Source organism: Simochromis diagramma, unplaced genomic scaffold (genome assembly GCF_900408965.1).
Source record: "Simochromis diagramma unplaced genomic scaffold, fSimDia1.1 OVJJ01000424.1, whole genome shotgun sequence".
Classification (NCBI taxonomy): Eukaryota; Metazoa; Chordata; class Actinopteri; order Cichliformes; family Cichlidae; genus Simochromis; species Simochromis diagramma.
Window position 1 is genome coordinate 267,848 of NW_024387119.1, and position 23,897 is coordinate 291,744.

Sequence of the window (23,897 nt, forward strand, 5' to 3'; positions counted from 1 at the left end):
GTGAGGGCACTGATGAATGTCACAAAGGCACATTTGCAGTGTAAACACTGTCACTAAGTAGAAAACCAGTGGAGTGATACGCCTCCTGCTGTCAGGCCTGCAGGTTTGTCCCTGTGCTGCTCTCCTCTGTCTTTTGGTGGACAAACATTGTTTTTTCCTGGCACACATAATTTGTGGGTTTTCATATTTATTGGGCTACATGTGTATTTGTTATACAGGCTATACAGTACATAAGATCAAAACTCACATGTTTTATGTAACTAAAGTGTTTAATTATGCGGGCTACAGACAATAATTAAGTTATAAACTATATTTATATGAAAAAAGTGCATACTTACTGCATTTGCATTATTTTAACCACATGTAACCACCTGCATATGTGTTTGAAAAACAGGTTTTGATATTGCCACCTCATTTGATTTCTTTACCACCCTCATGCCACCCTGAGAAAATTTCTCTAGATCCGCCCCTGCATATACAGTGGCTTGAACTTGAACTTTCCCACATTTTATCACATTAAAGCCACAAACATGAATCAATTTTATTGGAATTCCACGTGAAAGACCAATAAAAGGTGGTGCACACGTGAGAAGTGGAACGAAAATCATACATAATTCCAAACATTTCTTACAAATAAATAACTGCAAAGTGGGGTGACAATGTTGTTGCGTCTGTCTTGAGTTCCTTCTTTTCCCCTTCCGAACACACACATGTAAAGGAAGCACTTAAAAAGTGCGGTTATCCTAATTGAGTGTTCTTAAAGTCAGCAAAGAGGCACAGAACAGAAGATCAGACACCAGAGAGGGAGGATAAGAAGGACAGACGCAACAACATTGTCATCCCCTATGTAGCCGGTGTATCAGAGAAACTCAGGAGAGTTTTCTCCAAGCATGACATCCCGGTGCATTTCAGACCCAGCAACACGCTCAGACAGAAACTGGTTCACCCGAAAGACAAAACGCCAAAACACCGACTTAACAATGTGGTGTATGCTGTACAGTGCAGCGAGGAATGCTCAGACCTCTACATCGGAGAGACCAAACAGCCACTTCACAAGTGTATGGCACAACACAGACGAGCCACCTCCACAGGACAAGACTCAGCAGTCCATCTGCATCTTAAGGATAAAGGTCACTCTTTCGAGGATGCCAATGTTCACATTTTGGACAGAGGGGACAGATGGTTTGAAAGAGGAGTGAAAGAAGCCATCTATGTCTATTGTGAGCGACCATCTTTGAACAGAGGCGTGGTTTACGACGCCAACTGTCTGCCATCTATAATCCAGTTTTGAGATCCTTAACGGACGCCTTAACGCCCAGGAACAGAGTCCGCACAATGTGGTGAGCCACATGGTAAATCAGGGTTCCTACTGCGATGAGCTGTGGCTTTCCATGCTTTCAGGTGACAGCCCGGGTGGTTAACACAGGGAGTGTTGGGGAAGAATCCAGCTCCAATAAGTCTCAGGCGTATCTTATTGGCAGCAGCCCAAGAGTAAAGCCCCTGAAGATCCAGTTCTCTGCTAAGCCGACGAAGCAGCACAAAAAAGCCCGCTCTCTTCCCCCATTACCTCCGATGAGGCCTGGGAAGCAAAAAAGAGCTGACCGGCAAGAATGGAGGTAAACCGGGTGCTGCGCCGCGCTCAAGCGCCGGTGGGAAAACGCCCTTGTTTCGTTGACTCTGAAAATTATCCATAGCAGATTTAACGCTATCGCAATAACGCATGGCGATCATAAATCCGGAGGGAGATGATGCAGGACAAAAGTGTAGAAAAGACACTAGCACAACATTAAAAGTAAACAAACGGATGGACAGAGGCAGCGGCACTGCCAAACACAGGCGCCATCTTGCATCTGTGAACCAGTGCACCTTACATTCCGTGCGCCTTATTTTACTGTTTACTGGCCTCAAACCGATTTTACGTGGCGCTCAAAAATCTGTCAAAAATGTTTTAGTACGACTATCGTAAGCTACGAAGCCGCACCGCTTGATGGATTGTTGGAGTATTATGGCTACCGTAGCCAGGAGCCTCTTGGACTCATAGTATTCTGGGTCCAAAAACTCCGTCCACCTCAGGTCCCAAAGTGAAACGAACACTGCGGCACACTGAGAGTTAAAAACTGTCTGAATTCTTTCATCTTCAATAAAATGATCAGCGTTGCTGCTTTACCAGGTGTAACAGTTAAGTTTAACATCCAGGCATCCATGAAAACAGATGCAAAGTTACATTGAAAAATGCCGGAACAACATATACCACAACAACATGGGAATAGAGCATCTGCAAGAGAATTCAACATGAATGAATCAATGTTACAGAAGTGGAGGAAGCAAGAGGAATGAGTTGAGTAAAGCTTGACTTATCCGACTGTTTTCTTTCATTTAAGAGCTCCTCATAGAAACCCGGTGCACCTTATGTAGGAAAACTGACCCGTTCATCGACAGTGCGCGTTATAGTCCAGTGCACCTTATGGTCCGAAAAATACGGTAATATTCCAGAAATAATAATAATGGATTGGATTTATATAGCGCTTTTCAAGGCACCCAAAGCGCTTTACAATACCACTATTCATTCATGCACTGGTGGAGGCAGCTACAGTTGTAGCCACAGCTGCCCTGGGGCAGACTGACAGAAGCGAGGCTGCCATATCGCGCCATCGGCCAACACCAGTAGGTGAAGTGTCTTGCCCAAAGACTCAACGACCAGGACAGAAAGGATCGAACCGGCAACCTTCCGGTTACAGATGCGTTTCCCAACCCCCTGAGCCACGGTCCTCATTATTCGTAACACTTCCTACGTTGGAATAGCCATCAGCATGAACTATCGCATCTCCACCATCACATGCCCGAATATGGAAGTGACGTCATTTTCACGGAAAATGTAGTTTTTTTTGGGGGGGGGAGTCTTATAAGCCTATACTGGTGTTTTTAAAAGTCATGTTTGCCTGTAAAGTTTTCTATATATGCTCAGAACTCACATTGCACTGCTTGTAATGGTGTATTTTGATGCACATGCTGTTTTTTGGGTTTTTTTGCAAATTTGCATTATAATATTTATTTAAATTTTTCATGCAGTATAAAAATTGGTGTATCTCAAAAATAGAACTAGGAAGACACTAAAAATATCAAAATGTCCTGTTCAGTTCAATTCAATTTTATTTATATAGCGCCAAATCACAACAAAAGTCGCCTCAAGGCGCTTCATAGATACAGAGAAAAGTAGCCATGATGGTTACCTTCTGTTAACCGCTTTGACGTTTCAAACGTGGCAAAATTTACTTGTCTGTGTGTGCACCGATTTCCAGATTTAATGAATTGATATCGGTTTATTCCAGTTAAAATCAATTTTAATTGAAAAATCGATTATTAAAACCCACCCCTAGTGTGTGTGTGTGTGTGTGTGTGTGTGAGTACTTTAACTCCTTTATTTCACACAGACAGCTTCAGCATTTGTTCTGCTTTCTCTGCTTTTATTTGAATGTGACAGAAAAACACAACTAGAATTTACACAAACGTGTTTACAGGCTGACTTTAATGTGTTTCTGCACATGCTTGTCCTCTGGTCATGTGATCATGTGGTTTGTAGGACGCTCCTCTTCCTCAGAGGATCCACCTGTGCTTCCTCTCCTCTCTCCTCCACCTGTTACAGTGAGGGAACGTCCTCCATGATGGAGGAGCTGCTGGAAAGTGCTGAGAGTTTCCTCCAGAGTGAGACCTCTGTCACAGTTCAGAGGATCTACGGCAGCAGAGACCTTCATGGACACTAAAAGTCTCAAACACACAACAACAACATCACACTGACTCCACTCTGACATCACTGATCAATAATCAAAGAACACACAGATCAAACTGATTGATCAGCCATCAGAGGAGTCGGATCAATGGAGCTGCTTCTGTTCCTGATGTCCCCTGTTTGATCCTGGACCTGAACTCTCCCTGCAGAGGAGACACAAGACAGTCAGACACACAAAACTTGCTTCCTTCCTCAGACATAATCAGTGAAAACTGGTCCAGTGAGGTCCTGCAGAGAGTTTTCAATAACACAGGAGATGTGCTAACTCCAGAGTTCAGATGACAGTGAGCTGGGTTGAGCCACAGTCCGAGGAGCAGAGCACAGAAGCACTATTGACCATCATCCTGCTGGTCTATGCACACTTAATCTACTCCATCACTGTGTCATTCTCCTTATTCAACAGTCTTTGTTTGGTTATAGTTCATAGTTTTGATGCATGATTCATAGAGTTGTGATGTCTTTGTTACTGTAAGATGGCGCGGCCACGTCCAGACGCCTTCCTGACCGCTCCGCTCCGACTATCCACTTTTCTTGTTTTTTACCTATTTTTTGCTCTGGTTTACATCCCAAAATCCTCTAGTCTTATAGTATACGACAGCGGATCACTTGTAAACATCGGTGCCAAGGTTGCACATCTAATCTTGGACACTTTTAAACCCGACCCTTCCTGGCCGCCAGAGATTCTACGCGGCGCGGAGAACAACAAAGGACGGGCCGCTCATCCGAGGCACAGAACAAAGAAGCGCCGGGGAAAACGCGCTGGTATTAGGAACAGACTGAGACAGCAGGCGCATCGCGCACCACTGCCCAGTATCCTACTGGCCAATGTACAATCCATGGAGAACAAGCTCGATGACCTAAGAGCAAGGGTCACCTTCCAACGTGACATGAGGGACTGCAACATTCTGTGCTTCACGGAGACATGGCTGACCCCCACCGTGCCGGACCAGGCCGTAACTCCGTCGGATTCATTCTTTGTGCTCCGCGCGGACAGAACGGCAGAGTCGAACAAAACCAAAGGTGGAGGAGTGTGTTTCATGATAAACAGAAAGTGGTGTGATGCCAGGAGCATTTCTACTCTCTCCAGCGGCTGCTCGCCACATCTGGAGTTCCTGAGCATTAAGTGCCGCCCTTTCTATCTGCCCCGTGAGTTCACCTCAGTCATCGCCACATCCCACCCCAAGCGGACACAGGTATGGCTTTGTCCGAATTATATGATGTGCTGAGATCGCTTCAAAACAAGGACCCGGGCGCAGCCCTCATTGTAGCAGGAGACTTTAACAAAGCGAACCTCAGACAAGTCATGCCAAACTTTTACCAGCATGTCTCGTGTCCAACGAGAGGGGATCGGATTTTGGATCACTGCTACACGCCATACAAGCAGGGCTACAAAGCTGTCTCACACCCGGCTTTTGGGAAGTCTGACCACAACGCCATCTTCCTCATTCCCCAGTATAAACAAAGCATACGGAGGGAAGACGTGACCAAGAGGGAGGTAAAACGGTGGACTGCCCAATCAGAAGCTACGCTACAGGACGCACTCAACGACGTAGACTGGGACATGTTCAGAGCATGCGCAGTCGACATCAACGAGTTTACGGAAGTAGCAGTATGCTTCGTCAATATGCTAACGGAGGGGATTATCCCCACTGCGAGAGTCACCACATTCCCAAACCAGAAACCGTGGATGGACAGATCGATCCGCACTGCAGTAAACGCCAGGACCGCCTCCTACAACGCGGGTCTCGCCACTGGCGATATGAGCGCCTACAAAGCGGCCTCATACGGCGTGCGGCACGCGGTGAGAGATGCCAAACGCAGGTACCGGGAACGTGTGGAGTCCCGCTTCCACCAGGGCGACACACGGAGTATGTGGCACGGACTACGCACCATTACGGACTACAAAGCCAGGGACACTGCGCTGATCAACGCCGACTCTGCATTCACCAACGAGCTGAATCAGTTCTACTCCCGTTTCGAGGTTAGCCAGGCGGCTAATGCTATCTACCGCCTGACTACCGAGGACAGTGACGTCATCAGCGAGAGCCCGGTGACCAGCATCGCGGAGCATGACGTCCGAGCGGCACTGAGGAGAGTGAACACAAGGAAAGCGGCGGGGCCAGACGGCATCACCGGCCGTCTGCTGCGCTGCTGTGCTGACCAGCTAGCAGGTGTGTTCACTTACATCTTCAACGAGTCCCTGGCAAAGTCTGTGGTCCCCACATGCTTCAAAAGATCCACCATCATCCCTGTGCCCAAGAACAGCAAACCCTCATCCCTGAACGATTACCGGCCAGTTGCACTGACCTCGGTAGTAATGAAGGTGTTTGAGAGGCTGCTGAAGAACATCATCTCCTCCTCCATCCCAGACACCACCGATCCGCTGCAGTTCGCCTACAGATCCAACAGATCCACAGAGGATGCCATCGCCCACGTCCTACACACCACTCTCAGCCACGTGGACAAGAAACAGGGTAACTATGTGTGAATGCTGTTTGTTGATTACAGTTCAGCGTTTAACACAATAGTGCCCTGCAGACTGTTCACAAAGCTGAGGGATCTGGGACTTAACAGCCGTCTGTGTGAGTGGGTGTTGGACTTCCTCACTGGCAGAACTCAGGTGGTGAGGGTGGGCAGGTGCTTCTCCAACAGCATCACCATCAACACAGGAGCACCTCAGGGATGTGTCCTCTCGCCACTGCTCTACTCCCTCTACACTTCAGACTGTGTGGCCACCCATGGCTCCAACACCATTGTGAAGTTTGCTGACGACACAGTGGTGTTGGGTGCCATCTCCAACAACGATGAGGCGGCCTACATGGATGAAGTGAAGAATCTGGCATCGTGGTGCCAGGACAACCACCTCCAGCTGAACGTCAGCAAGACCAAGGAGCTGGTGGTGGACTTCAGAAGGGGTCAGCACAGAGACTACAAGCCCATCATCATCAATGGAGCTCCAGTGGAGAGGGTGCAGTCCTTCAAGTATCTTGGTGTCCACATCTCCTCAGACCTGACATGGGCTGCCCACATTCAGGTCCAGACCAAAAAGGCTAGGCAGCGCCTGTATCACCTGCGACAACTGAGGAAGTTCAGGGTGTCTCCAGAGATCCTCAGGACTTTCTATGCAGGCGCTGTGGAGAGCATCCTCACACAGAACATCACATCGTGGTTTGGGAACAGCTGTGTGAAGGACCAAAAAGCTCTCCAGAGAGTGATCCGTACAGCAGAACGCTGCTGCAGGATTGCTCTCCCCCCGCTTCAGGACACCTACACCAGGAGATGCCGGACTAGAGCAGCGCAGATACTGAAGGACCCGTCCCATCCTGGCAACAAACTGTTCCAACTTCTGCAATCTGGTAGAAGGTTCCGCATCTTCCGGGCAAGGACAGAGAGACTCAAGAGGAGCTTCTATCCCCAAGCCATCCGTGCCCTAAACACACACACCCGCCCTCTCAAATCACTATAATTGACTGAGACAGGACTCTCTTCCAGACACTCTAAACCAAGGCACAATGTACATTTCAAATTCCTTTAATTTTAAATATGTTTATATTGTCTATCCTGTAAAATAGTCAGATGTCTATTCATATTAATATACAGAATTCACCTGCTTGCTGCTACTACTGCACATTCACCCAATGTATATACTACATATATATATAATGTTCTCCCCCCCCCCCCCAATTTTTGCACATGTCGAGGAGCGTGTCAGGCTACATTTCACTGTGTGTTATACTTGTATAACTATGCATGTGACAAATAAAGAACCTTGAACCTTGAACCTTGTGTTTCCCTGGTGAGTATTAATAATAAGTAGAACCTTAGATTTCTGAAACAATTAAAATATTCAGTAAGTGTTAAAGTAAAATCCTAAAACAGGACACCTACACTGCATTACTGTTTGTACACAGACTGAGCAGATGTTTGAATTCAGGTTTTATATTTCCTCGTTACTCTCAAACCTTCTTTTTTTTTCTTTTTTTTTGTCATTTTGCCATAAAAAAAGGCAGGTAATGTTTTTATTTTTTTTTAAATACTCAATGTTTGGGTTTTAATTTTAAAAGCCTACAAATATTGTACTTGATAATAAAATCATGACTTACATCGATAACAAATTAAAGCTGAGTTACGTTTTACACACATTAAAAGCAAATAAAATATATAAGTAATATACATTTGTTTTGAAATTCAGTTTCACATATTTATAGACATAGAACAGCTTGGAGAATAAGTGCTGCACTGAAAATTACTATGTTGTTATATTAATTATGTTTTAACAAAGCAAGCAGAACTAAAACACACACACACAAACAACCTCTGAATAACTGAAAGACAGTAAAATGATTTTCTTTTGGTCATTTCTCTAAGTCTAAATGAGCTTCAGTCTGGAGAAAATAAAAGACTGCATTCAAAATGCAATGACTGTTGCAGACTGTTTAACAGGATGGCAGGGGTCCTATAATAGTACAGACATCCAGCTCATGAGACAATAGGTCCCATGATTGCAGTGCATTATGAGTAGCTACCAAAGAATATGAGACCATTTTATAGGACCAGATGTATCCTATGGTCCAAACAGTATTCCCTCATTATGGCCCAATATTGTTTGATGCTAATATGTCCCTTCACACTGCTAGACAAATTCTAGAGTGGTTTAATAAACACTGGGATGCAGTCAAATCGCTTTTAAAGCCCCATTAATATAAGCATCATTACAATTTCATGTGAGTGGGAAGCAGATTAATGCTATCTTTGTTGTTGAAAAACATAACAAACAAGCAGGAAAATAACAACAAGCTAAAATGATATTTTCAGTTTGATAATTTGTTTAATATTCCAGCTTGCGAATACTCTTCTTCTTCTTCTTCTTCTTTTGCAAACAAACCGATAGGGAATGGACTGTGACAGTCTACATGAGACATTTCAAATGTATGGACTTAAAGGAAGTTCAGTTTTTAACTAATAGTATAAGGGAACTTTGCATGCTACCCTGTGATAATGGCTTGCAACAGGCAAAGAAAATATTATGGGGGGAAAAAGATTCTATCAAAACCACAGGACAGCTCAATGAAGCCGAATGATCTCTCTCAAGCTCGACTGGATAAAGTCAAACGCCTTGGTTGTGGACATCAATCCTGTTTATGACTGTTAGGCTGGAGGATGTTTTCCAGCTCTGCTGTTCAACACAGACCCTTACAGCAAAATCTCTCAAACCTTCGACCAGCAGCGAGTCTGCAGCTGAGACAACAACAACTCAAACTGGTGGTTATTTTCAGAGTTTTGTTTTAAAATCACTTGGAACCGTCATGTTTTCACTGATTCTTTTATTTCCAGCATGTTTTAAAAGCATCACAGATCCTGTGCTGGCAGAATATGTTCTATATGTGCAGGTTCAGCCATACTGTACTGAAACCACTGAGCGACACAAACTGTGCATCGCCTTGTCACAACTATGTGTTTATTCATTTAAGGTTTTTGAAACCGTACACAGGTTTTTAATTTTTTTAGCTGTTGCTAAATCTCTATTACACTGATGGAACTGGATGCTGACCTTGCTTTGTAGTACAGGGCACAGGAGGATATAATATCAGCAAAGTTCATCACAGTCAGGATTTATTTACCTTAGTGAAACGTAAAATCCCATCCTGAGTATGTTTACTGTGGTTATCTGTGGTTTAACTTTCTCTGTTCAGCTTCTGCCTAAACTGAGTACACTTAAACTCTAAAGTTTAGCACCCATAGCCTAAAAAATGAGCAGCACCAGCTGAGGCTTGTCAGCTCAGGTGAGAGGATTACAAAACCACCCCATCTACAGGAGCTCTACACCAAATGGTGGTGAACGAGAGTCATGAGCCCTGATAGGAAGCCCAGTCACACCAAACACAGAACATCTTCTGATGGGCAAGACCAAGAAAACGAGCCGGAGCTTCTAACCTCATATCATCATACTGAAAAATACCAGCACTAAAGCCCCTCCCTCACTACAAATACTCACTCATGAACATCTGTCGTTGTTACCCTGTTAATGCTAATTTTTCTATGGTTGCATTTCTTTCTTTAATTATTCTGAAATCGTAACAACCATTTAACGGTGCATCAACTTACATATCAGAGTAAAGACACAAACAAACCTGTGACTGTGAGCAGCACTGTTTGTTTCCTCCAGATGTCCCCACTGATGACCACACAGCTGTATCCTGCACTGTCTCTCTCTGTGGGCTGTTTCAGGGTCAGACTGAGGTCTCCAGTTCTCAGCAGGTCTTCATTCACTCTTGTTCGGTCTTTGTAATCCTGGTGCTGTTCTTCAGGCTGGTCAGATCCACTCTGACACATGTGCACCATCATGTATTCAGGTTCATATCGTTCCCACTTCACTGTGGCCTTTTCAGGAAGCTTAGCTGTTGTTTGGAAAGGCAGCTTTGCAAACTCCACCCCCTGCTCCACGATCACCTGACAGCCTGAGTGGACAACAAATACAACACACACAACATGAGCTCTACAGAAGGCAACAGATGGTTTCACAGTTGTAGAGAAATCTGAAGAACAGAAGCAGATCTCAGAATAAAAAATAAAAGAGGCAGAAATATTTTTAATCCAGTTCAAATCCAGTCTTTAAAAAAACAGCCTTGTGTCCTGAATGCAAACTGACAGCTGATCTAATGGGAGAGAGACTTTACAACTAAACGTTCTGCCTCAGAAACTCTGGGAATCACATGTTAGCCTGCTGTTATGGTCCCTGCACTGGGCAATATGTTTTGTTTTGGGTTTTTATGTGTTGTCTCTCGCTCCTCTGCCTGGGCGCTGCTCATCAGGGGCTCGTGCCTCTGGCCCACACACCTCTTCTCAGTCACTGATTTTCAGGATCCTGAGCTGTATTTAAGAGAACGGTTCTGTGTTACTCATCGCTGGACCGTTGACTAGTCTGCATCTAGTCCCCATAAACCTGAGTGTGGTAATACGGTACTGTAAGGTTTCTAAGATATAATGGAGCCTGATCACTCATGAACACACCTGCCTCCATTTCCCAACACTGACTGAAAGGTTCCACGCAGAAACAGGTAATGCTATCAAAAGTAATTATTGTATCCAAAACCATGTTTCTGAGAGTGTGAGGTCCAAATGTAATAACTTCAGTTTCTCTGAATTTGGAAACAGGAAGAGGTCATCCAGGCCTTCATGACCTTTATGCAGTGTTTTCTAATATTTCTTAGGGGTGGGATGCGTGACATAAACAGTCTTGATTCCACCACACACTTTAATGTGTGAAGAAGACCGCTCACACATGGACATATTGGAATCTGTCAGAAGTCTATCATGTAAACTATATCCTGTCATGGTCCGGGTGAGTGGCATGCTTGTTTGCTGTGCTCTAGGGCTCCTCCTCTGGGTGGAGACCTTCATTCCACCTGGGAGCTGCACCTGAGGCTGATTATGTCGGCAGTATTTAAGACCAGCGCTCACAACCACTCGTCGCCTGAACGTCTGCTAATCACCGTTAGTGCTAATCCGTTCATGTCTCTTGCCGATTGTTAGCATTTGTGCTAATCTTTTGCTCTGTCTTCAGCTAAATCCACAGACCACGCCTGCAAACTGTCACTGCTTACTCAGTCTGGTTGCTGGTCACTTTTGCCAACCATTTTGTGTCAGTCATAGCAGTCCCAGCTCACAGTGTGTGCATCTGCCCTAACCTTTGTATATATTCCCCCAGTGTTTATAATCACAGTTTTCACTCAGTCACTATTTCACTCCACCTGTATATAGCCACTAAACTCCATATTAGTGTGTATTCACGTTTTTTTCACTTGCTGTAATAAATTCTTGCCACGTTCATCCGGTGTCGGTGTTTAATCTGTTTGAGTCCAATCCGCCCTGCACAGCCGTGACAATTTCCTTTAATACAAATGTTGTATTCTAGCATCTGTAATCTAATGCTGTGGCCGGCAGCATCAGTTGCTACGATAAGGACCAGCACAGAGATGACTCCGCTTTCAGAAACCATAATAAGATCATTTTTATCTTTCACCAGTGCTGCTTTGGTGCTGTGATGAACTTTAAATACAGACTGAAACTCTTAAAACAAACCACCTTCTACAAATGATCACACGCTGATTCATAATCACTTTTTAAGGAGTTTAGGAAAAAACTGAAAGCTCAAATTTGATCTATGATCATTCTGTCTCAGCTACACCTGTCGCTCAAACAAACAAATCTTTACCTGAACATCAGAGGAAAAAAATCCACAGGAAAGAAACACTGCTAATAGAAATTATAGTGATGTGAAAGACTGTTTGACCCCTACTGATGTCCCACTGTCACCCGGTGTTCACACTTAAGTTTCACTTCATCAAACATATTTTAAAGTAAGTAAAAGCTCACACCCCGATTACCCACATGCATATTTTATGAGTTGTTTTACTCAGAAGTACCACTGCAGGTATTCTTTTGTGCATCAGCAACAAAAACTTAATTTGAGCCTGAGAGGGTTAATATATTTGATATACTTAATACCACTTTTAAATCGCATCTTAAAACTCATGTATTCAAAATTGCATACCCTTCATTATGATTTTCTTGTACTAATGTAAGGTGACCTTGAGGGTCTTTAATAAAATAAAATGTATTATGATATTATGTGATAGTGAAGCCCGAGATATCCAAACTTGCCTTAACTAACTGAAAATAAACATAATCAATTAAGTGTTTTTCATAACTTTTGATGAGTCATTAAAGCACAGCGGAGGAATTTTGCTTCACTACCTGCAGAATTACTGTACGTGTACTGTAATCGGATTACAGTAACGCGCTACTCTCTATCTGAGACTGGAGTCAACTAGGGCGCTCCAGAACCTCCACTTTGGTCTTTCTGAGTTGTTCAGAGGTGGACTTCCTGCTGTGGTCTGGATGTCTGACTGCTGCTGAGTTCTCTTAATTAAACGCTGTTAGACTGATGCAGATGTAAGAGGACTCAAACCTGACAAAACGTCCAGCTTTGGTCTCATCAGCGTATTCCTCTACTGAGTTTGATGTTTCACAGAAAATGTGATGCAAACCTTTGTCTTTTTGCTCAGCAGTGGTTTTTATCTTGAAATGCTGCCATGCAGGCCGTTTTTGTGCAATCTCTTTCTTATAGTGGGGTCATGAACTCTGACCTCACCTTTGGGAAGTGAGGCCTGCAGTTCTTTGGAGTTAATGAGCTGTTGAGCTTTTGGGGTCCCTTTGGCCGGCTCACAGGAAGGTTCACCACTGGTCCACAGTTTCTCCTTTTGTGGATAATATCTGTGGTTTGTGGTAAATAGTGACCTGATGTGTTGCTTTTCACGTCTGTTAGCCTACTTCACTTTTTCAAACGATTTCTATTTAGTGAATTTCTTGATTCTGGCAATAATGTGGCCACACCTGAGTGTGGATAGTGAAAGTGAACTCAGCTTTCCAAACGTGTGCTTTCATACAGGTGGGTTTGGATCATCTTTTGCCCAAAATAAATGAAATCATCATTTAAAAACTGTGTTTTGTATTTAGTCAACTTATCCTTATCTAATATTATAAACTGATTATCTGAGTGGGGCGAACGTCCGATATGGAAGAATAATCAAGAAGAGGAACGAGTTTTTTCACAGCACAGTAACCAAACTTTAACGTCTCTGCTTTCATGAGTTTGTCTCAACAAAAAGTGTTAAAGATTTTTTGTATTTATACATGCTTTATACATGCCTGCAATGACTCACTGATTTCTGCCATCTCGCTTCTAAAAGTCTTAGTTAAACCTTCTGAGGATCCATAACTGGCATTCATGTGTGAAGAAGATTGCTCATACACATGCACAAGTTAGAGACTGTCAAAAATGGCACAGTGCATTTTTTTTTTTTGCCAAATGTGAAGGCAGCTGTGAAGGGGGCTCAAGTCACTTTGCTCTTCTTTAAATAATCATTTATTTTCCTCCCACACAGCATATACAGTGCAATACAAATACACTTATTCTTCTTTTTTATTACTAAGTTATTATACTGTGTTGTGTTGTTTGTGTTGCGCTGTGATGTGTCGTATCGTGTCGTGTTGTGTGACTGTGCAATGACAATAAAGAGTTATCTTCTCATCTTCATATTAATTTAGGGCCACTTTAAAATTCCATAATCAGTCAGTTCACTTTGGCTCCTTCACTGGGAACCAGTTTTGCCTTCAGTTAACTTTTTATTTCTACTCATCACAACTACTTAGAAAGCAAAATTCAAACCTCAGACCTGTATCTACAGCACTGACCTCTGACTTTCAGCTCCACTTCTTTCTTCAGCAGGATGTTTCCCTCCCTGCTGTAGACGGTGCAGGTGTAGGTGGAGTTGTCTCTCTGTGTGGGGTATTTCAGGGTCAGACTGAGGTCTCCAGTTTTCAGCAGGTCTTCTTTCATCTCCGTTCGGCCTCTGTAATCCTGTTCCTGTTCTTCAGGCTGGTCAGAGCCGTTCTCATACACGTGGACCTTTCCGTATTTGTCCTTCCACACAACTTTAACATTGTTAGGCAGTTTAACTAACGCTTTGCAGGGTAGCTGGACAGACTCCACCCCTGAATCCACCTCCACCTGGAACACTGAGAGAACAACAAAGCACAACATGAATGCATTTACAATGTTTCCTTTGACTGGATAAGTTGAAATATTTCCATTGAAACCCTTTCTGACTAGTTCCATCCTCTTACATCAGCAGATGCACTGACATTTGAAACAGTTCATTCAGCTGTTCCTCCTGAAGGAGGAGGAGGCTGGTGGTGAGTGAGACATTTGATGATGATGAAGAAAACGCTCTTATTTTTATTTGTTGGCATTTGACCTGAACCTCCTTTTGTGATGATAGTCTTCAACAGGAGAAACAGCTCATGGAGGATGGGACTAGACTCTACTATGTAAAGCTATAATATAAACATGACAACAGTCACCTGTTTAAACTGGTTATATCTGACTTTTAACTACTCAGATCATTTTACATAAACACTGACCACCAAACTTTATCTCAATCACATTTACTAACGACATGAAGTAAATAAGTTGGAATTTCAAGGTCATAAAGTCTGAATATGTGTCCTCAGTAATTTCTCTCCATTCAGTGTGTGACGATCCACAGTATGAAGTATAAATAAAGTTTCTGTCTTCATTGCTCTCTGACTCTCTGACTCTGAGAGTATCAAACCTGACTTGTCTCCACGTGTGATCATTGTCTGCCTGAGTCCTGTTCTTGGGTCTGTTTGACTCTGTTGGTGTGCTGTCTAATAAATGGAAGCGCTCCAACCATGTTCTGTTTAGTTTCCAGCCCTGCCTCGTATGCAACCAATCTCACAATGAAAGCAAATTTGATTTGATTTTTGTGAGTCTTATGCTTCCATGTGAACTGTATCATTAATGGCCTTGCCGTATTAATTTTTAATGGTGGTTATAATCCTCAAACGCCTTCACTTTTCAGGGTTAGGGTTAGAGTTTGAGGTCAAAAGCCAGTGAAAGCGAGGCAGGCACACCACAAATTCGTGGGGTGCCTCAGGGATAGAGCAGGCCATCTGCTAATGGGAAGGTTGAAGGTTTGATTGGTTTGATCTGCTCCAGTCTCATGTCAGGTGGCATCCACTGGAATGTGAAATTGTGTAAATGTTTGATAGAAAAAGCCTAGAAAAAAGTACGTTAATGAGTGAATGAGGCAATTTGTTTTTGAGTGCTCAGATAGAAAAGTGCTGTATAAGAACCAGTTCATTAAGAAATCTGAAAGTGAGACAAAGTTTTAAATTGTGTTCCAATATCGAGACTCAGATGTGACTCACTATAAATGGACAGAAAAAAAGCTTATGCTGTATTGTGATGTATTGGGGGGAGGAAGGAGCGTTTAGCCAACTGATACTTAGCACACCATTACAATGAATCTGACCTTTGACCTGTATCTACAGCACTGACCTCTGACTTTCAGCTCCACTTCTTTCTTCATCAGGATGTTTCCCTCAATGCTGTAGACGGTGCAGGTGTAGGTGTTTATATCGCTCTCTTTAGGTTTTGTCAGGGTCAGACTGAGGTCTCCAGTTTTCAGCAGGTTTTTCTTCATACTTGTTCGGTCTCTGTAAACCTGGAGCTGTTCTTCATTCTGGTCAGAGCCGTTCTCATACACGTGGACCATCCCATATTTGTCCTTCCACTCCACTTTAACATCTTTGGGCAGGCGAACTGTGGTTTTGCAGGGCAGCAGGACAGACTCCACCCCTGAATCCACCTCGACCTTGTAATCTGAGAGAACAACAAAGGACAACATGATGACATCAGCAGCAGCTGTGATGGTCACATGACCTCCCTGTCCCCTCCTTGTCTTCTAGTCTCAGTCAGATTGTGTCTCAGTTTGTTCCTGATGTGTTCCTGACTCGTTCTTTGGTAACTAGTCTGCAGCGTCCTGTAAAGTGCTGCAGACATGTTGGATGAAGAGCAGAAGCACAGACAGACTGAGCCTCCACAGTCGGCCATGTCTCACACACATCAGCACAGAAACCATGAAGATCTCATGTGTCTGAACATCTGAAGCTCTCCACCACATGACTGAGCACAACTCAAGGAGGAACATTTACTGAAGCTGCTGCAACATTTACTGTCAGCACATGTTTCCATGTCAGCTGCTGTTTACCACCACAGAAGGAGAACAGCTTGTCCACATGCAGCCTCTGTGTCAGATCAATGCAGTGAAGCACACACACTGTTTAGTAAAGTCATGTTGTGGAGCTGTTTCACTGATCAATGACTGAGTCTGAAGGAGGTTTTCTGACTTCTGGAACAAACCTGGAAGTTTCTCTTCAGCTCTCTGTATCAGCTGTTTGTAACTCTCAACTCTTTCAGCTTCTGGAACAAGTTTGTGTGAGCCACAGTCAAGGAGCCACCAGAGGACACCTGCTGACCATCGGCATTATGGGTAGTGTAGTAGGAGACACTCACCTGACATGAAATAGTGCCGGAAATGAAATATGAGACCTCCAGAAACCACAAGAAGAAGAATGAAAATAAACTGGAGAACCAAGAGAGCTGTCGCCCAGGATGGAACCCGTTCTGTGAAGAAACGAAAAGAGGAACATGACCTTTGACCTCAGTACACTATATTCACCTCTGCTCTGTTTCTACTGCTCTGACCTCTGACATGATGCAGCATTATTTTCTGTCTCAGGATGTCTTTGTCCCTGTAGATGGTGCAGATGTATCGTCCACTGTCTCTCTCTGTGGGGTATTTCAGGGTCAGACTGAGGTCTCCAGTTCTCAGCAGGTCTTTGTTCATCTTTGTGCGACCACAGTAAAGGTCGTCCTGTTTCTTAAGGTGGTCACTCCTGTTTGAATACACATAGACCACTTTCTGCTCTTGGTCAGAGTGAGTCCACTCCACACTGGTATCTTCAGGCAGGTCAGGGTTTGTTTTGCAGGGCAGGATGACAGACTCTGACCCCTCCTTCACCTTCACCTCCACCTGCTGGTCTGAGATGACAATAAACCACAATATCAGTTATAGAGCTCATTCTATTCGGTTCAATTTTATTTCTATGGTTTATGTTCGCAAGAAAAACAGTTTGTCACATTGTACGGTGAAGGCCCCCATAATTAGATGACCCCCTTTGGGCAGTGCCTCGTGACAGTTGGAAGGAAAAACTCTCTTTTAACAGGAAGAAACCTTCAGCAGGCTCAGAGAAGGACACACAAAACCCGCTGAACGTGAGAGGAAGAAGAGACAGAAGAAAGTAAGAGAGACATGACCAGAGATGGGCAGTGCGTTACTGTAATCTGATTACTTTTTTCAAGTAACGAGTAAAGTAAGGGATTACTATTGCAAAAACGGTAATTAGATTACAGTTACTTTTCCGTAGGAACGCTGCGTTACTGCGTTACTAAAACAGTGATTTTTTTTGCGAGAATGTCTCATGACAGTGACGTAAGCGAGTGCGACGTTCGTGACAACAGCTGTGTGCAGATCAACAATGGATCACATATCGATTGTGGGAGAGAGTATGAGCGTGCAGCGTTTAAAGCGTGGAAGTACTGACCTTACTTTGAGTTTGATTCCATAAAAAGTGACAAAAACATTAGTGTCCGCTGTGCGTGGGAAGAAAACTTCTTTTTACAGCGAAAAAAAACCCTAAACTTCCAAACAAGCACCGAGTAGCTACGACGTAATGGGAAACTCACAGAGAAACTCGCGGATTCTTCCACTGACCGCGGCACACCTGCACCAGGGTAAACCTCCGCCTACCCCACTCCTGCTTTACAGGTGAAAATAGAGCAACAGGACCGCTGAGTCTTTGACTTTATTTATTTTCTGCTGTGTTTTACTTGCATCTATTTGAAAGACTGAGTGTAAACACAAAAAATATTTTATTTTATGTGCTGGAATGTGCAGAAAATAGAACAAATAGAATTTGTCACGGCTGTGAAGGGGGGAGAGAAAGGACCCACATACTGGTATTTATGAAGGTCTTATTGTGAGTGAACTTTTTTTACAGTGGGAAAATAAATGAAATACAAATAAAAGCTGAACAAGGCAGCAACTACACTGAAACAAAACCTAAACTGGGTGGAAACTAAAAAGTGATACAAAGGAACAAAAGCTGCGGACTAGAAACCTGAGATGGGGAGCACAGAGAACTACAACAGGAGAAACACAGGGGAGGACAAGCAGAGAGACCAGCAACAAATAGAGGAAAACACAGGGCATAAATACACAGGCAGTGATGAAGGAGTGAGAAACAGGATGGAAACACAGCTGGACTAATGTGACATAACGAGACAAAGGAAGCTAAGAAGAATACACCACACACAGACAGGACAGGGACTAACAAAATAAAACAGGAAACAGTTGGTAAACATAGTGAAGGGGGACTTGATAAGGAGGCTGACTTTGGAGATACAGGAGATGAACAGCTTTTAAAATCAAGTTAAACTGCAGCAAGGGTTTGAGCTTTCACTCAAGAAAGCATTGGGCCAAAGACTAAATAAGTAAGTTTGGACTATAGAAAAACTGTTCATGCTCAGATCCCAAGGGATGGATACACAAAATCATCACAGATTTCATATCATAGATTTCAAGGGACAAGTATCATGATCAGCAGGCAACGGTCGTAGACAATCTTTGATAAATGTAATGTGTAAAACCTTAAAATTTTAAACATTACAGTCAGTTACACTCTGATTTACATATCACACTGATACGTACACATATTCAAGTGGTTCCTAGCATGAGTGTAATATTTACATCAGGACTAACTGCATGAAAGTTCTCAATGATCCATTTCTGCTGCAGTTTCTAGGATTAAAGCTCAATGTCTGTGAAGGATCTGTGACCTGTACACAAGGTGTTTGTGGCTGACCTTTGACCTGCAGCTGGATATCTCTCAGTCTCAGTTCTTCTCCTCCATCACTGATGGAGCAGGTATATTTCCCAGCATCAGTCTTTGTTGGTTTTCTCAAAGTGAGGCTAAAGTCTCCAGTGTCCAGAGCATCAGGTCTCATTGATGTGCGCCCGCTATATCGCTGGTTTTGTCCTCTGAGATCATCTCCCCCTTCTCCTCGCACATGGACAGATTTGGGATGAAGATCAGAGCGAGTCCACAGCACTGTGGAGTCCTCTGGTATAAAACCCGAGAACTGACAGGGCAGCAGGACAGACATTTCCCCCTCATTAACCTCCACCACTACAGCCAGGGCATGCTGGGAAACTGGAAGGAGACACCAACAGAAACACAAATTAAGAGCTTGCTGTGTGTTTGTCGCAGTGTGGCCAACGTAGGCCACAGGTCATTTTATCTGCAGGGACTATAGAGACTAGTTTAAGCATTAGATGGGTCAAAGAAGTCAAAGAAAAAGACAATTTAATTTTTACACATTTAAACTAAGTGAAAAAACTACACTCTGTGAGAGATCTGTAAACCAGGGATGTTACACTCATTGTACACTGCATTTTGTGCACTGTGGGACGCATAAAGCCCACTGTGACCTTAAATAAGTCAGACTGGTGAAAACTCTCCTTCTGCCAGTGTAAAATGTAACTAAAAATACCCTGAGATATCTTCAGACACTGCAATGAAAAAACTTAAAGGATCAGCATATAGCATCATGTTAATGATAATAATACATTGATCAGGTCAGTTAAGCAGCAGATCAGTTGTTACGTTTCAGAGTGAGAGTGAACTGCTGTGTTAGAAATTCATGCATTTGTGCATCTTGAAATGAAACAGCTGGTCTCTTCATAAATCTGATATCTCATGGTTTATCCAGAGGAGGCTGCTTTTTTACAAACTACTGCACCAGAAATCTGTGTGTAAGAAGAATATTATTTACCATCAGAGCCTGATCCATGCCTGTGTTAACAAGTAACTTGTTAACACAGGCATGTTCTCTCCTTCTCCTGTATAACTTGGCCAGGACGGAGCGCCCCACCTTTGGCATACACACCTCCTGCTAATCACTCACTTGTGGCTTATCATTGTTTCTTGAACGCTACTAAAGGGAGCAGCTCATCAACATCTCATTGCTGGAATATTGAGTTAACACAGTGCAAATCCCAGCTTTATAGAACTGTGCGATTTGTTTGTATCCTGGTGGTGATTACTCCCTTTTTGTCTGTAGATTCTGGAACCACTCTGTAACCCTGCTTTCTAGTGGAAGACTGAATGTGAGTGTCTGCCTGCGAGAAAAGTGTGTGTGAGTGCCGAGTGGAGTGGAGGACTGGAGCTGTATGTGAGGACGAGAGCAGAGCGAGAGGAGTGTGTGAAGTGTAGTACCTGTTTCCCCCCTCGCCAACCTGTGGAACCGTTCCCTGATTCCTTCACTTTCTACATATTGTACCTGGTGTTTAATAAAGTTAAGATCTGTGAACGTGATGCGTAGCCTGCAACTGAGTCAGACCTGCTAGCTGTGACACCTACAGACCCTGGTTAGAGGATCGGAGAGGCTGCTCTGATATGGTTTTTAGAAGCTTTTCTATATAAGAAGAGTCTGTCCATGTAGGGCTCTGTGTATTTTTGTTATTTTGTGTGTCATCTGTATAGCAATGGTAGGAGAAACCACTAAAACTATTAATTATGGCCCACAGGTGACAGAAAACAGAATTGATTCAAGTATTGAGCCCTGGGGGACTCCACATACAAATGGTGCAAACATGCATTGATTAATATAAATTCTGAAGTATCTCTTTGATAATTATGAAGACAACTATTTGATAGAAGCACCAGTGACGTTAAACAGTTTGTTATCTGTTTGTAAGAGCAGTATGGTCATACAAACCAGGGGGCATAATTTCCAGGGGGGTTATGACCAACCCAATAATCAGACCCAACCAATATAACCCCCCCCCCCCCCCCCCCAAAAAAAATAAAATAAAATAAAATGATGAATTATCTTACATAAATAGGCTGTTCATTTTCTTTACTCATTTCAGTTATTGCCATAAAAATAGTTGCATGTTTAATCATATGGGAATTTACCCAGATTTAATTATTTATTTAGACAGAGATGTTGTATGGAGTGCCAGGACTGCCATAATGCATTAATTAAATACACCATTAAATAATTAATTAAAATGTGAAATACATAAATAATTAATTAAATGTGTCAATAATTAATTAATTACATGTGTCATAACTATTTATTTAATTAATTAATTCCAATTTTAATTAATTATTGCCACATTTAATTAATTATTTAATGGTGTATTTAATTAATGCATTATGGCAGTCCTGGCACTCCATAATGTTGATCCCCCCCAATGTTCAGCACAAAGTTACGCCGATGATACAAACCACTGATTTTGTAGTTTAGTATCAGATTACCATGTGTTCAAATTATCATAACCACTAGAATTCACCACAACGTTCTCATCTCGATGTCTGTACAGATTTCAGAAACAGAAAGAAAATCGTAGTGAAATTAAATGTTAAAAAGTAAATCACATTTAAATCACAGTGACAGACAGCTCGAGCTTTCTTGTGTTTGTACATGAAAGCATGAAAAAACTACTTCACTACAAGTTAACTGAGTCTGACCCACAGTGACGTAAAACAGGCTGATATTTTAAACTTGGAGTTTTACACTTATCTGGTTCCTTGTTTTCAGTCTCTCGTTTTAGCACCACAGTGCAAAACCTCGTTCTTGTTCTCTGCAGTACACATGATTCCCTCCCCCCGCCCTACACACACACACACACACACACACACACACACACACACACACACACACACACACACACACACACACCATTACATTCCCTAAATCGCGCCCTCTCCCTGATTGACTGTGATGTCCCACCCCCCAAAGAAAAAGAAAAACAATAACAACACAACAACAGCAACAACAACCACAAAACTTTGGGAGAATCGACTAAAAAAAATACATGATTCAACCAATAAACAAATAACCCAGTCACAATTTCTCTTACTCATGTATCCATGAAACGCATTTCTGGCTGTTGTGAACATTTCCGGTCTGAAATGCGCAGTTTCCAAACTCAAAAACGTTTCCTTATGTTCGGAGTTTCTTACCGAGGAGCAGGAACAGCAACAACTTCTTCATCATCCTTCAAAGAAGAACAGCCAGAGTCCTGATCACTCCGCTCATATCCGAATGAATCCACATCTCAACACTCAGCCATTCCTGCCTCACTGCTCACTGGATTTTCTGCCCAAGCTCTTATCCAGAAAACCGGTTCAACAGGCTCTGAGTCTCGCAAGTCTGGACTTGACGTTGATAAACCCTCCGAGGCGTGGGCGTGTGATTCTCCGTGGAAAGAGCAGAGCCTCTATTTGGTTTCAGTTTGGATCATTAAGTTTATCCTTTGATTCACTTAAAGAACCATATTGCTCACTTTTCAAGGTTAAGTTTGAAATAATGTCACATATTTGAACTCTCTGGATCAATAACACAGAACTAGGTTATCAGAACGCCATCAGCGGCTGAACGATAAAATAAATGCCGCAGGTCTCCAGGTGCAGTTGGGTGTGAGTGAAGCGCTCAGGGACCGTCTACAAAGTGCAATACCACAACGACAATTTGCTGCTTCACTTACACAGAGTGGCGTTTCTCCCAGATCGCTTTATAAATAAAATCAAATAAAAATTGATTTTATTTAAATTAGGAGAATTATTAAATAACTTCTTCTTAAAGGGAAAATCTAAAACTGAACTCAACACAATTTGAGGAAGTAATTTAAAGTAGACGTCCATGAAAAACACAGTCACCAAATTTTATTGTGTTTTGTTGGTGTTGCACTTTGTAGATGGTCCCTGAGCACTCCTCTAAAGCTCAGTCCAAGTCTGAGGACTCTCATGCACCAGCTCATACTCTGCTGTCTGCCTTCATAATGACGATGAGTGTGGGCTTTTATTGGTACTTATACCACGATGGTGTCAGGGCCACAGCACTCACATGTATGGAAGGGAGCGATAGACACCTGTAATCATGCCTCAGAGTAAAAGCATCTAATATGGATCAATATTATAGAGACGTGCAAAGCAGCCTGTATTTGTATCTGTATTTGTTGAGGGGGGGAACGTGTTTGTATTTGTATTTGAGTAAAATTCAAAATAGACTTAAAAATCCAATTTGTTGTGCATTACACTTCTAATCAATGTTATAGTGTAAGTATTCTTTAATTATATCCCTTATAATAATTATGGATATGCAATATTAGTTGATGTTTTTCCATAAATCCAGCAATGAATATATAACAAGGAACGTCATTGAAAAGAAAATAACAACACCCATTGAGTCATCCATGGTTAAAACCAAGATCTAATAAAATACCATTGTGAACATTATGAACCCCAACGCCACCCGTCCTTGTTGGAGGACACTGAACAGACAGTGAAACTGACTTGCAGGGCCAGAACATGGCTGTGATGATGAATTGGTGCTGGTGAGGGGGTTGGCAGACAGTACCAGGAGACGATGCTTTAAGTGCATGTGATTATGCATAACAGATGTTGACAGATGTTTGATATCTCTGCCTCTGCTGATCTGACTTTTGCACACATTACATATCAGTTTGGTTTCATCTGCAGCACTGACTGTAAAATGCTTCCACACAGAACTTGAGTTTTTTGGCTGCTGGAGGACCAAGAGGTGGCTCAG

At 42.9% G+C, this 23,897-nt stretch overlaps 2 protein-coding genes across 2 annotated transcripts in view; both read right to left on the reverse strand.

Moving 5' to 3' along the window:
* LOC120743288 overlaps positions 1 to 23,897 on the reverse strand; it is an 82,398-nt gene that overhangs the window by 18,873 nt on the left and 39,628 nt on the right. The window lies entirely within an intron of this gene.
* Positions 15,714 to 22,302, reverse strand: LOC120743291 (butyrophilin subfamily 3 member A2-like). The gene is made up of 4 exons (XM_040046874.1): positions 22,207 to 22,302; positions 19,142 to 19,489; positions 16,998 to 17,258; positions 15,714 to 15,796 (listed from the first exon to the last, which is right to left on the reverse strand). The coding sequence occupies exons 1-4, from the start codon at positions 22,244 to 22,246 to the stop codon at positions 15,789 to 15,791; spliced, it is 657 nt and encodes a 218-aa protein (XP_039902808.1). The 5' UTR covers positions 22,247 to 22,302; the 3' UTR covers positions 15,714 to 15,788.